The sequence below is a fragment of the Canis lupus genome, chromosome 25 (assembly GCF_003254725.2).
Source record: "Canis lupus dingo isolate Sandy chromosome 25, ASM325472v2, whole genome shotgun sequence".
NCBI lineage: Eukaryota > Metazoa > Chordata > Mammalia > Carnivora > Canidae > Canis > Canis lupus.
In genome coordinates, this window is record NC_064267.1 from 24,111,901 (window position 1) to 24,127,547 (window position 15,647).

General features: G+C 44.7%; 1 protein-coding gene across 1 annotated transcript; it reads right to left on the bottom strand.

The window, feature by feature from the left end:
* Positions 1-731: 731 nt before the first annotated feature.
* On the bottom strand, positions 732-15,507 carry LOC125753664 (uncharacterized). Its single transcript, XM_049101375.1, has 2 exons — positions 12,796-15,507; positions 732-1,063 (listed from the first exon to the last, which is right to left on the bottom strand). The coding sequence occupies exon 1, from the start codon at positions 15,119-15,121 to the stop codon at positions 14,072-14,074; it is 1,050 nt and encodes a 349-aa protein (XP_048957332.1). The 5' UTR covers positions 15,122-15,507; the 3' UTR covers positions 732-1,063; positions 12,796-14,071.
* Positions 15,508-15,647: the final 140 nt, after the last annotated feature.

Consider the following 15,647-nt stretch of genomic DNA (forward strand, 5'->3'; position numbering starts at 1 on the left):
GAATTTGAATGATTTAAAATTTTAGGATTCCTCATCTCTAGCCTCTTCATGAACTATGTCATAAGTAGGATTAAACCTGGCAAATGTTACAAACTATGCTTAAAAGTAAATTCTAGGATTTTTGAACTGAAAAATCAACAGGTCTTTGAGTCTATAATTCAAATACATTTTCTACTCTCCTTTTGAAAAAAAATGTGGAACTGGTCAGGTACTTCTTTCATTTGCTATACTTTCTTCCTTAAAAAAAAAAAACTCCATATTTTTTAAAGATTAAAGCAATTTCATTTGAAAATTCTAATAATATTCTAGTCTGATTTCCAGTGTTTGAACTTATTTAAGACAGCATTTGCTCTTAAGTGCTCTTATTTTTCAATTCCTTCTTCCCAAATTTTGTCCTGCCTTTCTCATTTAAAGAGATGATGGAGTCTGAGGGGGTGGCCACCTTGTATTTTCACCGTTGACATAACCTCAACCTAACACCATCACAGCCCCACACGGATTCCACACTTCTTTGTTTTTGTTTCAAACAGACCCTCTTCATCATCTATAATGTTAGTCTCCTTCTAGATTTAATCTTTCCTACTCTCTTCTCACATATTCTTGACAGAGTTTTCATATCTATGCTTGTTTTTTGAGATCATCTTTCACATTTTACATATACCATTTAAAAATGTATCTGCTCTCAGCAGACAGCTTCCTGCATGAAGACACTAAATCTTTTTGGCCACCTCCTTCTTTTTTCTTTTCTTCTTTTTTTCTCCTCTGTCTAGGACAATTTACCATAGTAGCATCCGAATTTTATTTTGAGGACTCTCCCCGGCTCCTTTTTGGAATCTCAGACTGAGGGGTCAAAGTCAGGCTTTTATAATTTCCTGAGATATTTTAAAACTCCAACTAACCAAATGTGTGTCTGGCAGTGACCACATCCCTCTGGAATTTTCTGATGGCCAGGTGGCCCTCTTCCAGGATTCCTGTCACTTCTGATTTTCCATGCAGGGCCTCCGAGTTGGCCAGAATTAGAAGCAGGGTGTTAATCCTCTTCATCACTTCCTCTCTCTCCCTTCTGAAAGATGAAATTATCATGTGGGTTAGTGAGTCTCAACCTGGCCGCACATTCAAATCACTTGGGAGCACTTCAAAAAGAAATCTGGGGCCCTACCCTGAGAGATTCTACTTTAATTGGAATGGGTGGAGCCTACCTATTGATATATATGTATATATATTTTTTAATTTTGGGATTATTCTAATGTGCTTCCAGGACCAAGAATACTAAGTGAGGCAAATCGTGGATTTATCAGATGTTCTGAGTTTAGAAATTGAACATCTGGCAGATGCCTGGATAGTGGAAGCCCCCATCATTAAGATCCTGGATGCTTCTCTTCTCTAGCCCATTAAGTTTTAAGACAGGCAATCTAGTTCTAGCGTGTCTAAACAGGATAATGACAACCAGAACCATGATATTACTTTCTGATTGTTGATATTAACCTCAACACAGCTCTGACATCTTTAAACAAGATGAAGCTAGACAGCAAAAGGTCCTTTGAAAAGTTCAGAAGACAACTAGGGACATTGGCTTTTCTGAAATTCCAAATGAAGATGAACTATGTTGTCCTTGATTGTTTCCCTTATTCGTTAAGGGAGTCATTTGACAAAGGAAGTATATTTCAAGTGACAAAATGAAACACAATTTTTTTCTACTTCTTTGGTCAGTTTTCAAGATGCCAATGCTCTGTTAGTCAAAAGGCGATTGAGACGTCAAATACATTAGATTTTTGAAAAATTTCCTCTTACCACACATCACACATGCCACACATGTGGGCTTTCTTAAATCTTAAGTTCTAATTGTTAATTATTATCACCAAGTATGCAAATGCAATTTTCCATGAGGCGATTGTCCTTTCACCATAGACATAGCCTTGTTTCTGGTTAGTGGCAAAGCTGATTTTAGTGTCATTCTCAGAGGTAGGCTAGATGTCAGCCCAACTGGGACACTTAAGAGTGAGCAATAAATCAACACAGAAGCTGCATGATTTGAATGAGCATCTCCTCAAAGGACCCACCAAGGGGCATGGCTGCATCTTGGCCACCATGGCACACACTGGGAGTTGACAAGCGTGACTGTGTAACTTGGTAGGCTGTGCTGGGCACTCTGGGCACGTGCAGTTCAGCCTCCTAGGAGTTAGCGGTGACCATGGGAGAACATGAGAATGCGATTTTCCTGTATGCTTGATCAAGAAATAAAAGGCATAGAGTGCCCTAAAACTCTAATCTGTTCTGAGTTAGCTGCGTAGAAATGGCTATCGGGGGACAGTGGAGGTCCAGAGGTATGTTCTATAGCAATCTAAAAACAGATCGACGAAAAAATAAAAAATAAAAAAAATAAAAAATATATAAACAGATCGACGAAGGAAAGGATAAGCCACATTCTCATGTTGAAACACTGCAACTGCTTTCAATTAAGCAGGCCCTTTTGGAATCACGTGCATTTTGTCAATAATTCAGTTCTGCAAATGTTTGGCAATATGGTTTCATCTGACAAACTCTCAATAATGTCTTCTTCCACTTTCTAAAGAAAGCACATGTAGGAGAGGGTGTCAAGTAACGTTAAAGAGGATGTTTCGGAACCGTGGACACTATGAAAACTAGTGTTGGTTCTCTCTCCAACTCTAACTCATGCCATCTTAAGCCAGGATCATAGGAGTCTAAAAACAATGAATGAGAAGATGGTAGAATGAAACAGGATGCTTGCCAAAACGAGACAGAGCTAGTAGCAGAGTGAACACAACTGGTAGAGGATTTCCTAAAATGGGGCGCTTTAACCAAAATGAAGACTTACTTTAATGTCTCTTTCATCTTACTTAGACAACACCTATATGCACACAAATATTTCATCATCTGCACTCAAACATCGATGTTAAAAACAACGTATACTGCAAAAATTGCAGATTCATGCATGAGTGTTTACAGAAGTTTGAAAAATAATCCGGTTACATTTCTGCTCCTACCAAAGTTGTGCAATCTTTCTAAACAACTCTGTTGACTTTCCTGGAGAAAAGAGAAGATTCCCACTGCTTCAAATTAAAGTCCACATATTAGCAGAGGAATTATTGGTTATGACTGATGCAAAACAGATTGGGTATTCTTTCAATTAGAAATAAGTACATTCGTTTTATAAATGGTTTGCCACAGGAAAGCAGGCACGTTCAGACCTCAGGTGTACATTGCGATTGCTTCTCCCACCTCTTTCCTTAGAAATGCAGTGAAAAACTACACCTAATACTTTGAATGTTTTGGTTTGGCAAACAATACAATCTCTTAATTTCATCCTCAACCAGTAGGCTGTTTGGTACAGATCAACCAGGACTGCACAAAGGGCCAGGATCAAAAGAAGACAGTCTATCTCTTCACTTGAGCTGAGTCAGTGTAAATTAAATTAAAATGTCAAACTTGATTTCTATAAAACAGGCTTGAAAAACAATACTGTTTGGTTAAGAAAGAGGTTAATGAGGAAAATGTAATCCCCACTCAAATGCCATTGGAATGCAAAGCCACATTTATTTGCATGTGTGGTATCTGTAAAAGGTCCAAGGAATTTTGTTTTTGGTGTTTCAAATTGTTTATAATGTATTCTCTTTTTATTCCATCTACTAACAATTCCCAGAAATGATGGAAATCAAAAGACGGAAAAATATAAATGCATTTGGCTTCTAAGAAAATTACCAGTTGCAACATCAGCTCTAGCCACAGTTCATAAAGCAGGTGATTATGGGGACAATAAAGAAAAATGTTATTAAATCAGTAAAAAAAAAAAAAATCCCTCAAACCTTGCCAATTCTGTGATAGCGTCTTAAAGTCTGACACTCCAAAACAGTCAGTGCCAAAATTTGCAACAAAATTTCACTAATAATGATGCTCATTTGCAAGCATATAGTTTAGATATTCCACGCTGCAGGACACAAAACACTCTGGATAATTTCTTTGGCCTTGTTATGTTTTATTATAGCATTTACCAAAGTGTCAAATAAAACAAATCCATTATTTTAAAATCAACACTGGAAAGGTCACTGACTTTCAATAGATGAGTTTTTCATCACACTTTCAGATGATTTTCTTACACATTTCAGGGTCAGAAGCTGCTTCATTAAGAACACTGGGTTTCAAAACAAGCCCTCTTCCCTCAGGCTCTGCAGCCGGAACAGAGCACTGTGCTGGGAGCCACAGGCTGTCAATTAACAACAAGCCAGGCCCTTGGAGGAAGGGATGTCTTGGCAGAAAGTCGGTCGTATTAACCTTCAGGCCTTGGTTCTCGTTTACCACGGAGCTGCTTTCCTATCGCAGCTATGCGCTAATAAATTACCTCTATTTAATGTAGGTTAGGATTACCATTATCTAAACTTATTTCAATGCCTTGATCTGTCACTTGAATGCTTCCCCCAGGCTTTCAAATAGGCAAGAATAAAAATGAGACAAAAATTAATGTTTTTATCGCCTCTCCTAATATTTCTATTTCTGGCAAATTCTTTTTGCTACAGGGAGTGATAAAGTTCTACAGTAACAAAATCCCTTCAGAAACCTCTATTTCCCTTGCCTAAAGTTTTCCGGGGATTGGATCCAGGACCAAAAACCCTTTGGAGTAACCGCTCTGGCCCCTGAGAGGGAGGAGGGGTGATTTGATTGGTGCCTTTGGAAGAAAGACCTGAGCATGCCCAGTCCAGTCCTTTGGGACCAAACTCTGGCCAGGACAAGAGGTGTGATATATTGAGCCTCGAGAATGCCAATTACTTCACAGAAGTAAATTACCTAGTACAGAATTAATATAAAAACATAAGTTTTAGCAACATGTCCACTCTGCATTCCCATTCAGCCCTGCTCCACAGACTTTATTCTGGAGCCCCAGGCTCTATCTGGAGCCACCTGTATGTGTCTGATTCATTGCTGCCATGTGCTTAGAGGGACTAAGGACCAAAGACAGTCATTTCCACTCATCCTTCATTGGCCAGGGCCAGTCTCACGTGACCACAACTGCCAGCCACAGAGTAGGGACATGTGTGCCTCCTGCAGAGAGTGGTACCATGCATTTGTGAACAATGACACAGTTACCAAAGCGATCAGTTCCTTCTGCACAAAAATTAGTTAAATGACCATATCTTGTCTCTGCTCAGGAAGAATTGACGAGTCAAAGAACCAGCTCCTGAATAATATCTGCAGATTGAGGGCCCCAAGGTGGGCTTTAGGCTGCAAGGCCGGGCAGAGGGCACGGCCATACTGTCTGTGCTGCCACAGAAACTTGCATCGTCCACTCGGCTCCCAGATCACACTTGAGTGAAGCAGACTCGCCCAAGAAAATCATCATTCTCAGGCTGGAAACTGAAAACTCATTATCCTCCCTTAATCACTTACAACCTCACCACAGAGTGAGTGCCCAGATATTGGAGCACAGCACAGGACAACACACAATCAAGTATCAAAATGAGCAGAACAGATAATCTCTGAGCCCTAGGAAAAATTTTTGCCTGGACTCTCCAAAAATTACTGTTTTTCCTGTTTTGCCATGAAAAATCAGAAGGGGGAAGCAGCAGAAGTGAGCTTTTGTTGGGAGAGAGAACAAGATGACAGGGATTCAGCAGGCTCATCTCTTCAGTTTCCTGATTTCTGGATAGCATGCAGGCTCCCTGGGATCAGGCTCAGTGTCCCCAGACTGCCCTGGCCATCTCACCACCTGCAGGGTCTCCACTACGCTGTGCCACTGTGCCCACGCTAATCCTGGCCTCAAGTACGAAGCGCCCAAACAGCCTCTTCCCTGGATCCGTCAGGGTTTAGCACAGGAAACAGAAGACAATCTAGATCTTTTGAGCTCAAACAGATTTAATACAAGTTCTCAAGTGGAAGGATTAGAGGAATAGAGTCGGGGGAAGCCGTCAGAACCCCCATAACCATGGAATGCAGCCACTGCCCATATTCATGCCTTCCAGAGCCTTCTTGGGCACTCACAAGCTAAAGGAAGACAGGGTGCTCCTCTTTCTGGCCTTCCCATCCTATGTGAGTGCTTTTCATTATCAGAACCTAAAGTGCACCCTGATTCTAGATGCAAGGGCGACTGGGAAATAGTTTTTACACTCCTAGGCCCTGTGATACAAGGTGGTAGAGAAACCCAGGAATGCTGAGCATATAGATAGTAACTAGCAATCCTACAGGGCCTCTACAATCAATCACTTAATGGTCTGTCCAAGAATAAGGTGCCCCGAACCCATACTCTCCTGAGTCCTCCTCCAAGATGGAAAGTCCCCCAACTAACCACTGGGAGTTGGCGTTGCTGGAGTCACCGTCCTCCATATTGGATCCCCTGGCAGCCTTGAGTGTTGGGGGATTGGCCTGGGGCAGGGTTCTTGGGATTGAGTTGGCATTAGGGCCCAAAACTCAGGAGTGTTTTCATTTTGCTCTGCAGGTCACCTTCCTACTCCTGAACGCTTCTCAGAATTTTTTTTTAAGATTTTATTTATTTGTGAGAGACACACAGAGAGAGAGAGAGAGAGAGAGAGAGAGAGAGAGGGGCAGAGACACAGGCAGAGGGAGAAGCAGGCTCCATGCAGGGAGCCCGACGTGGGACTCGATCCCTGGTCTCCAGGATCAGGCCCTGGGCTGAGGCAGGCACTAAACCACTGGGCCACCTGGGCTGCTGCCTTCTCAGAATTTTATGGAGAAATCATTCTCAAGGTTTGGTCCTGGGTCAGCAGCAACAGCATCACTTAGGAACTTGTTAGGAAGGCAAATTCTCAAGCCCCACCCAGACCTGGTGAATCAAAACAATCAGTGGTTTAACAAGAGCCCCCGGGTGACTCTGATGCATGCTAAAGTCTGAGAACAACTGCTATAGGGAATTATTAGACATTTCTGGAACAAGAGAAAGTGGACAATGCCCACTGGATTACTAGAGGCAAAAACAGCATACACCTCAGCACAGAGCTCTAAGTCAAGCTAAATGGAGCCTGTGGTAGGTCCATCTCCGAAGTCCAGTTCAACATCTCCTTTCCCTCTGGCTCACCAGGGGAGGCAGGAACCCAAAGCCATGATCAGCATGTTTCCAAGTAAAGAGGGCCACACCCAAGCTGGGTTTTGGCTCAGCTACCTAGTATTTGGAGTAGGAAAGGGATGTCAACTCTTAGGTGTCCCCCTTCAGGGCAGACTGTACCCAGCAGGCCCACTTACCAGGAAATAGGATAGCCAAAGGGAGCCATTGCCTTTAAACACAAAATGACAAAACAACAACAACAACAACAACAACAACAAAACAACAAAAAACACAAAATGACCTGGCTTCTAGTAAATATGGTGTAATGGGTGCCCTAAAACAGTAACAGTAGTACCTGCTCCTCTTCTCCACGGAGACTGGAAAGAAGTGGAGGAACAAAAGCATTCCTTACCACCCAGCATCCATCACTGAGCGCCTAACTTGCTTCTCATGGGTCAACACTACCCCACCTGGTCCTGTTAAGATAGTGAGTCCCCAAGCAGAAGTGTGTGACTCCAGCCAGCCCTCCTCCCACAGCCAGTTTGAATAAGCAGTACTATGCTTTGCTCTTTGCTCCAGGGCCCCTGCGGTAATCTTCCTACTGCCACTCATCCTCTCTTAAAGCCTTGGCTCCTCCTCCGTTCTTTCTTGCCAGTCTTCTCACTGTGGCCCTAAGCCTGACATGATCTCTTATCCAGTGTAACCTTCATAATCAGGAAAGAACCTACCATGCTGAGGTTTTAAAATTGAATACCTTGGGGTGGTTGGCTGGCTCAGTCAAGTAGAGTATGTGACTCTTGATCTCGGGGTTATGAGTTCCACCCCCACTTTGAGCTTAGAGATTATTTTAAAAATAAAATAACATTTTAAATTAGAAACCACAACTTTCAAACTCCTTTTTAAATGTAAACCATGATAAGAAATACATTTTACATTGTGACCCAGGTCATAGGCACGAAGTGGGAGAAAAAAAAATGATTTGTGAAAGGATATTTATTCTTACATCTTTCTGATATTTTTAATTCTTTTCTATTTCGTTAAAAGAAAAAAAATACCACTCAAATCCCACAGTGTCGATTTCATGAGTTACTAATGGTTGGCAACCTGCAGTATGAAAAACCCTGCTCCGGAGTGCACACTGTAATAAACACACCACCAGCACCATATAAAAAGCAGCATTAATAGCACACTGTCATCATTACTAATGTTGCTGAGTGCTCTATGTGTTTGTATGTATGTTACTGTCATTTCAATTAAAATCTTAAAATTGCTATAGGCCATAATACCAACTCTACTCTTAAGTGTTCCAGTGAATTAAAAAAAAAAAAAACAAAACCTTACTTTTATTGAATTCGTCTTAACTTCAAATTTGGTGATGATTTGCAACAGCAGCACATGTGTATGGCTCCATTTTCGTTACCAGACAGTAGTTATTTTGTAAGTTTCAACAAACATTTTTATTCAGGGATGTTTGGTTTAGATCACGTAAATCGATATGCTCATATAATGGAGTTTCTCCCTTCTTCCTGTTAAGTAACAGTAGTTCAAAGACTGGAAACATTTCAAGGATAAAAAATGGGGTTTGAAAACTGAACCGTGCGCCTTCCATAATAGATTCAGACTCTCAGCTGTCCTAGGACGGAACCTCAAAGCCCTCCTCTTGCAGCTGGGAGGATTTCTACCCGATTTTTGTTTTGTTTTGTTTTTAAAATGAACATGCACCTACTCTGTTCCGTAGAGGCAGGTAGGCCACCACACAGGACACCCAGGGACGGGATCCTGCACCCACAGCCCCGCGCGCACCAGAGCGCCCCACGCGTCATCTGCTGCACAGACAGACGCAGCTTGCCGGCAGATTGGAACCGGCCTTAACCTTTCCTCGCTCTCCTTCCCCAAATCAAAACCCACCGTAAACACCGCGAAGAGCCAGGAAACCTCACGGCTTTAATGATTTCCGTTCCCCAAGCTCCATGTGGCACACAGGACACCCCGTTTCCCTTTGGGCTTGCCGGGATCGTGCGAGGGGCGCGGAAGAAGAGCAAAGCACGTGTCCCTCCCCGCAGACGCGAGAGCGCAGAGCGGAGGGGAGGGCGCGGGGCGCAGGGCCGAGGGCGCGGGGCCGAGGGCGCGGGGCCGGGGGCGCGGGGCGCAGGGCGAAGCTCCCGCCTGAGGCTGAGCTCGTGCTCCCTCTCCTCCCGACCCCGCCCCGGGCGGGAAGACCCCCCAGCTCCAGCAGGGGTTGGGAGGTGGCGCCACCTGGCTTGTTAAAGAGGAACGGGACCCGGAGGTGGACGCAGTGGAAGAAGCCCCCGCGCGCTCCTCTCCAGCGCGGCCTCGGGCGGCGCCTACAGAGCCCCGCTGCGCCTCCCACTTCAAAGCCCCAGGGCGGCCGGGCAGCTGGCAACTGCGCTGTACGGAAGGAGAGGCAATTACCCTGCCGGGAATTGAAAAAATCGGGAACTGATGTGAGAATAGCGGATTCCACATTTAGGGCAGGTCCAGTGTGCAGAGATAACTGACAACTGAGAGCATCGTCGTACATAAGCACTGGACGGTTTACACACTGGTCAGCTCTGGCTCGGTCGTATCATCACTCATTCTGCGCAAACTTTCTACACCAACTCGTGGAAAAAGAAAGAAGACAGGAGAAACGGCATCCTAGGGTTCTGACCTCCACTCTGTTGCAACATTGGAAAGCAAGCATGCTAGCTAATGAATCATCTGTGCCTCCGTTTGTTCACGTGCAGAATGAGGAAAACAATACCATCAATGACTGCTCCGAGTGACCCACGTAAAAATAAAATGAAAGCCTAGCGGGAAAGTGCTTCAATGTTACCGTTTTAGTACGAAGGTACAGAATAGTCATAGTAAAAAGAGGAAGGGGCTATAATTACCCATTCGGTGTTCTATAAATTTGCACTGTTTGTAGTTGTGTGTTTAGATATAATGAATCCACAGAATGGCTGCTAATTGGGGGGTTCATTATATCCAAACACATAAATAGGGAAAGGTATGTTTGGAAATTGCTTTTCCATGTAACCACACAGGTGCACAAACGCAGAAATGTGGATCCGTACAGTAGGTACGCATTAAGTCCCTGTATGAAAATGTATTCATGCATGGGAAATGTAGGTCAGTCCTTATTATAACAATGACCTTCCTACGGTGCTAGAAGACTTGCATTCACTTTTCATTTACTTCTCACAATATTAGGGGTATTTAGGGGTATTGTTAGTTCCCATCTTAACAAATGAGAAACAGAGGCGCAGAAAAATAACTTTCCCCAAATTTTGATGATACAAATCTATAGAACCCCAGTCATTTGTTCTAATTTGGGGTCATTCTCATATTCAGCAAACATGTGATAAACACCTACTGTGTGCCAGGCATGAAAGCCTTGTGGCCACAAAGATCGAAGATTTACTCACACTGCCCTCAAGGAACTCACACCTAGTGGAGAAGAACAAGAAATTGCAATCCTATAAAACTCTGTAAAACTCAGGATAAAAACTCTGTAATCAGCCTGGGGCTTGGTGAAGGCTTCCAAGAAGTGAACACCCAGGCTGAATCTTGAAGGACAAGCATCAGGAATCTGATGAAGGAGAGAGTGGTGTATGCTGGGCAGAAAGACAACATGTGCAAAGACATGAAGGCAAAACAAGAAATAAGAAAGAAAAGAAAAGAAAACCTCAGTGCCAGCACTTAGTAGGTATGAAGGGAAAGTGGTGAGAAAGGAGACTCTAAAGAGCATTGTACATTTAGCACTTGGGTTTTTCTGATGTCTATGGGGAATGCACAAAAGATTTAAAGCAGGGCAATGACATGATCAAATTGCAATACATAAAGATCCCTCCAGCTGCTGTGAGGACAGACTGGCAGTAGGAAAAATGATGGAATGATACAGGCAAAATTCAGTATCTGTCATTACTAAGGCAGGAGGTTGTGGGTTCACTTATTTGAAATATTTAGGAGGACTTGGTGACAGTTACCAGGTAGCTGGCCTGAGCTCCTGATTGGTGGTGGTGTCTCTCATAGAGACTAGGAGAACAGACTAGAAATTCAGTCTGTTTTGAACATAGGGGGCCTTACAAGTCTAAGTTCATCTATATGTAAATAACCCGCAGAAGGGGGTTGGATATTCAGATCTAGTGTTTCAAGAAAAGGTCTGAATTGTTGACAAATATGTCATTGGCATCAAATGAAATCACAGAATGGTTCAAAATACTAACTGCTAACATGCATTGAATACTTGCTATGTGTTGGGCACTGTGGAAAGCACTTTTAGTAGATTTTCTCATTTAATCCCCGTAACGACCTCAGGAAGTTAAGTATTATGATTATATATTGCCCACAGAGAGATTTTCATATAAGAAAAGGTCCAAAACAGGATCCTGAGGATGATGTTTAAGAGGAGTGGCAGGAGACCTCTTTCTACTATATTGCACAGCTATAGCCACAAAGAACAATTCACATTATCATCTGGATTTAAACACATGGGGTGACATGTCTACCTTCAGTTGGCTGAATTTTCAGCTCCATCCTTTCTCTGCATGCCTAGGGCATGGAGAGCAGATGTTTGGGCTGGACAGCCCATTCCCACATGCCTAAGTCCCTGCTGAAGGAGATTCTCTCAAACCTGGTGCTTTGTGAGATTTTTTTAGCCCCCACGTCATCAAGGTTCCCAGTAGGAAGGTGACAGAGGAAAAGACAGTCTCAGTGAAGAGAAACTGCCTGTCCCGCTCCATATCGAGGGAAAACATATCACAACTGTTCCTTGATACACTCTGGATGCCAACCAGGCAGCATCAGGCTAGTCAAGGTCAACCAGGGCCAGGCAGGCAGAAGGGAAAAAGTGCCCTAGACTTAATTTTCAACACGGCAGACAGTTCCCCAAGTAATTTTCTCACATCAAGAAAGTTCTTCTCCAAAGCAAGCAAGAACAACTTTATTGTCTTATTCTTAATGGTGGATAATTTGCTAGCTTCTCCACTTACCCCCAACATTGATAATTTGGGAGTTTGTTGTGTGAGGGGAAAGGATCAGTTGAATATAATTGTGAACATTGGCTTTATTAATTTTATCTCATTATTAAATTTGACTAGAGTTTATGTTGGATGTGAGACTCTAAAAACAAATTAAGACTAGCTGCTATACTCCTCAATAGAGGAACCATAACCTTTGTCACACTGGACCTTGAGGGCTCAAAGTCTAAGGCAACAGAGAGGATATGTTTTGAGAAGCACTGCCCAAGTAAAATGGTACTGACTTCCAGTTCTGCTTTAAATTCACCCTCCTGAACCCAAGACAATTATATTCTGCCTAGGTTATTCCTGGCTTGAATGAGAAAATGGAGCGAGGAATGTGGATGAATGGGTAGTAGAAGTAAGTATCCTAAAGAATTGATCTGTGCTGGGAGAGGAGGGGCAGTGATGCTAGCTAGCTCAGTCAGTGGAGCATTCAATTCTTTTTTTATTTGTAAGATTTTATTTATCTATTCGAGAGAGTGGTCAAGAGTGAGAAAGAACACAAGCAAGGGGAGGAGCAGAGGGAAAGGGGTAAGCAGGAAGCCGGATGCAGGGCTCCATACCGGGACTCCAGGACCATGGCCTGAGCCCAACACATGTTTAACAGACTGAGACACCCAGATGCCTAGAGCATGCAACTTTTGATCTTAGGGTTGTGAGTTCGAGCCCTACATTGGTGTAGAGATTGCTTAAAAGTAAAAAAAAAAAAAAAAACTTTACGATTTTTTTTTTTTAAACCTTATTGATCTATGCTCATCTTACCCATCACAGAGGCTGGTGGATGCCCATATTTGCAGTAACTCTCTTCAGGGAGTAGGAACTGTCTTCCTGAGCAGGGCTCTCCAGCTGTGCAGTGTAGGCATGGGGAAATCAGCTCCAAATGCCCCTGCTCTTCTAGGGCAGAAGCAGCTAGAAACCCTTTTACAAGTTTAATATTCACTCAATACTAATACAAGAAGCAGCAGGGTTCTAGTGTTGACTCTTGTTTTTCCATCTATATGGGTAAGGGGATCACTGTATGTTGATACATCAGAGAATAGAAGAACAGAAATTGGATTTATGAATAAATCACATAGATTACAAATTAAAATATATTATTATCTACGCATAATACATACATATACACGTTTGCATATATATACATATATGTATATATATGAGAAGAGAAAGAGAAATAGATGCAGCAAAATTGGTCAAGATATGCAGCAGGTTGATGGCAAAGCCAGGTCTAAAGCCCAGGTTTTCAAACCACTTGTCAGGTAATTTGCCCACTGGTCTCTGTGTATAAGTCGTGTAAGGCCTCCGAACACTGGAAGATGTGATAAAGATTCATATTTAATCAGCTCCATGTGTGATATATTTCCTTCCCCCACCATCATTAATATTGCATTAGAAAAAGCTGCAAGTTCTGGCAACAGCATGCTTCTTCTTTTAAATGGGAGCCCCAAGAATTTACCCCTGCTTTTAATACTAACCCTACATGTAAATTTACTGAAGGAGAATATCATTTTTCAGAGGTGATGATAGGAATCCATTTAATGGGAGAAGCTAAAAGAGAGGAAATTATCCAGCTTGTCCTTCCCTTGAGGGTACTGTGAGGTAGGGAGCCCTGTGGGTACTAGGCCTGGGAAAGAGGGCCCTTCCCCAGCTCCATCCCAGCTGTGTGCCCTGAACACCTTTCTGGGTCTCTGTTCATCTTCAGAGAAATTCAGAAGTTGGAACTAGATCACGTTAATGACTCCTGACATTCTGAGATTTCTTCTTGAGAAATTCCTGAAGGAAAGTGCCTGAACTTTTAGCCAACTTTCCCCTGTCCCTCTCTCTGCTAAATAATTTGAAAAACTGAGCCGGTGGTCTACACAGTAATAGTAAATAATAACAATAATAGCACTTAATGAAGAAGAGGAACTGTGCAACTAACTCTTGTTTGGAGCAAAGTAAAAAAGTGGTTTGCCGGCTATTGCCTTTACTACCTTCATTCAAAATTCATTCAATAAACATTTAAGTGCCCCCCATTCGAGCAATAAGGCCTGGGGATTCAGCCAGTGTAACTTGACCGCATTAAGGAAGCACTAACAGGAAAACGTGCTTTTGCTGATAGAATGCCAAAAGCGACCTGCAGCCTCCGTATCTGATGATGCCTGGACTGTGCCCCCGGCAGGCTCTGGGTCCTGGGGAGTCCGGGCCTCCCCAGCCTGGCTCTGCAGCCCATCTCCCAGGTTCCCAACCCGGGCTGGAGGCAGTTCCTGAAAGGCCTCATCGATCGCCTCCAAACAGCCGCCAACGGGCCTCCGGTGAACCCCACACGTCCTAGGGTAACTCGAGCCTGGGCTCCCTCCCATTTGGGGAAAAAAAAAAGAGAGAAAGAGAGAGAGAGAGAGAGAGAGAGAGAGATTGGGGAGGGGGGAGGAGTGGGATCGAAAAAGGAAAGGAGAAAAATACTGAGAAACATGTTTTGGCAGGCGAGGCCTTCGGAGACGACCATATGTGCTCCATATTGAGCAGCCCCTAGGTCTTTGATGTTTTTTCTGAAAGTAAAGACATTATTCTTTCTCAAACTGTGCCTAAGTACTACAGACATTAAAACAATGAGGCCAGGGGCACCTGGGTGGCTCAGTGGTTGAGCCTCTGCCTTCGGCTCCGGGCGTGATCCCTGGGGGCTGCGATCGAGTCCCACGTCGGGCTCCCCGCACCGAGCCTGCCTCTCCCTCTGTCTCTCATGAATGAATAAGTAAAATCTTTTAAAAATAAATAAATAAAAGTATGTGGCTAGAAGGAGCGGACCACTGGGTCCTTCACCCCAGTGCTCACCGCCCCCTCCAGGCCCTGGTGTCCCTGGGTCAGGCCGTCGGGCCGTCCGGACCCCCCCCACCCCCCCAACACCTTGGCGCCAGGTTGGGCAGCGAGCACTTTCCCGGATGCCCTGCGCGTACTCCCCAGTGTTTCCAGCGCCACGGCCAGGAGCCCTGCTGGGATCTGACGCATCCACTCGGGGAATCCCTGGGTGGCGCAGCGGTTTAGCACCGCCTTCCGCCCAGGCCGCGATCCCGGAGACCCGGGGTCGAGTCCCGCATCCGGCTCCCCGCATGGAGCCTGCTTCTCCCTCTGCCTGTGTCTCTGCCTCTCTGTGTCTCTCATGAATAAAAAAGTAAAATTAAAAAAAAAAATGAAGCATCCACACGACGACGGCGGGCCACGGGGAGAGGCCCACGCGGCGGGAAATCCAAGCGGAGCGGCGGGCACTTGATTACGTGCGAACACGACTGAAGGTCCCTACTACACGTACAGCCTGGTCCCCGGGCAGTCTGCTAGTCACTGTCGCCGACTGTGAAGTCCTCCTCCGTGCCTCCCCTCACCCACGGCCAGTCACAACGGCGACCTTAAACGAGGGGCCTAAACCCACTCGTGGCTCCTCGGGGAACAGGGAAGCCCGGGCCGCCGCCGCCGCCAGCGAGAGAGCCCCGGGCGGGAGATCCCCCCCGTGGGGCGGGAGGGCGGCGCGAACCCGGGACCCGCTCTCGCGCGACGCGTGGCTTCGCAGACCGGCACCTCAAAGAGGGGCGGGGAGGGCCGCGCGCGCGGGAGCGGCGTCCGCGCACCGCTGCTTCCGGGTC

Coding starts and splice junctions, on each gene's coding strand:
- LOC125753664 (XM_049101375.1), bottom strand. CDS start 15,121: ATGCGGGGAGCCGGATGCGGGACTCGACCCCGGGTCTCCGGGATCGCG.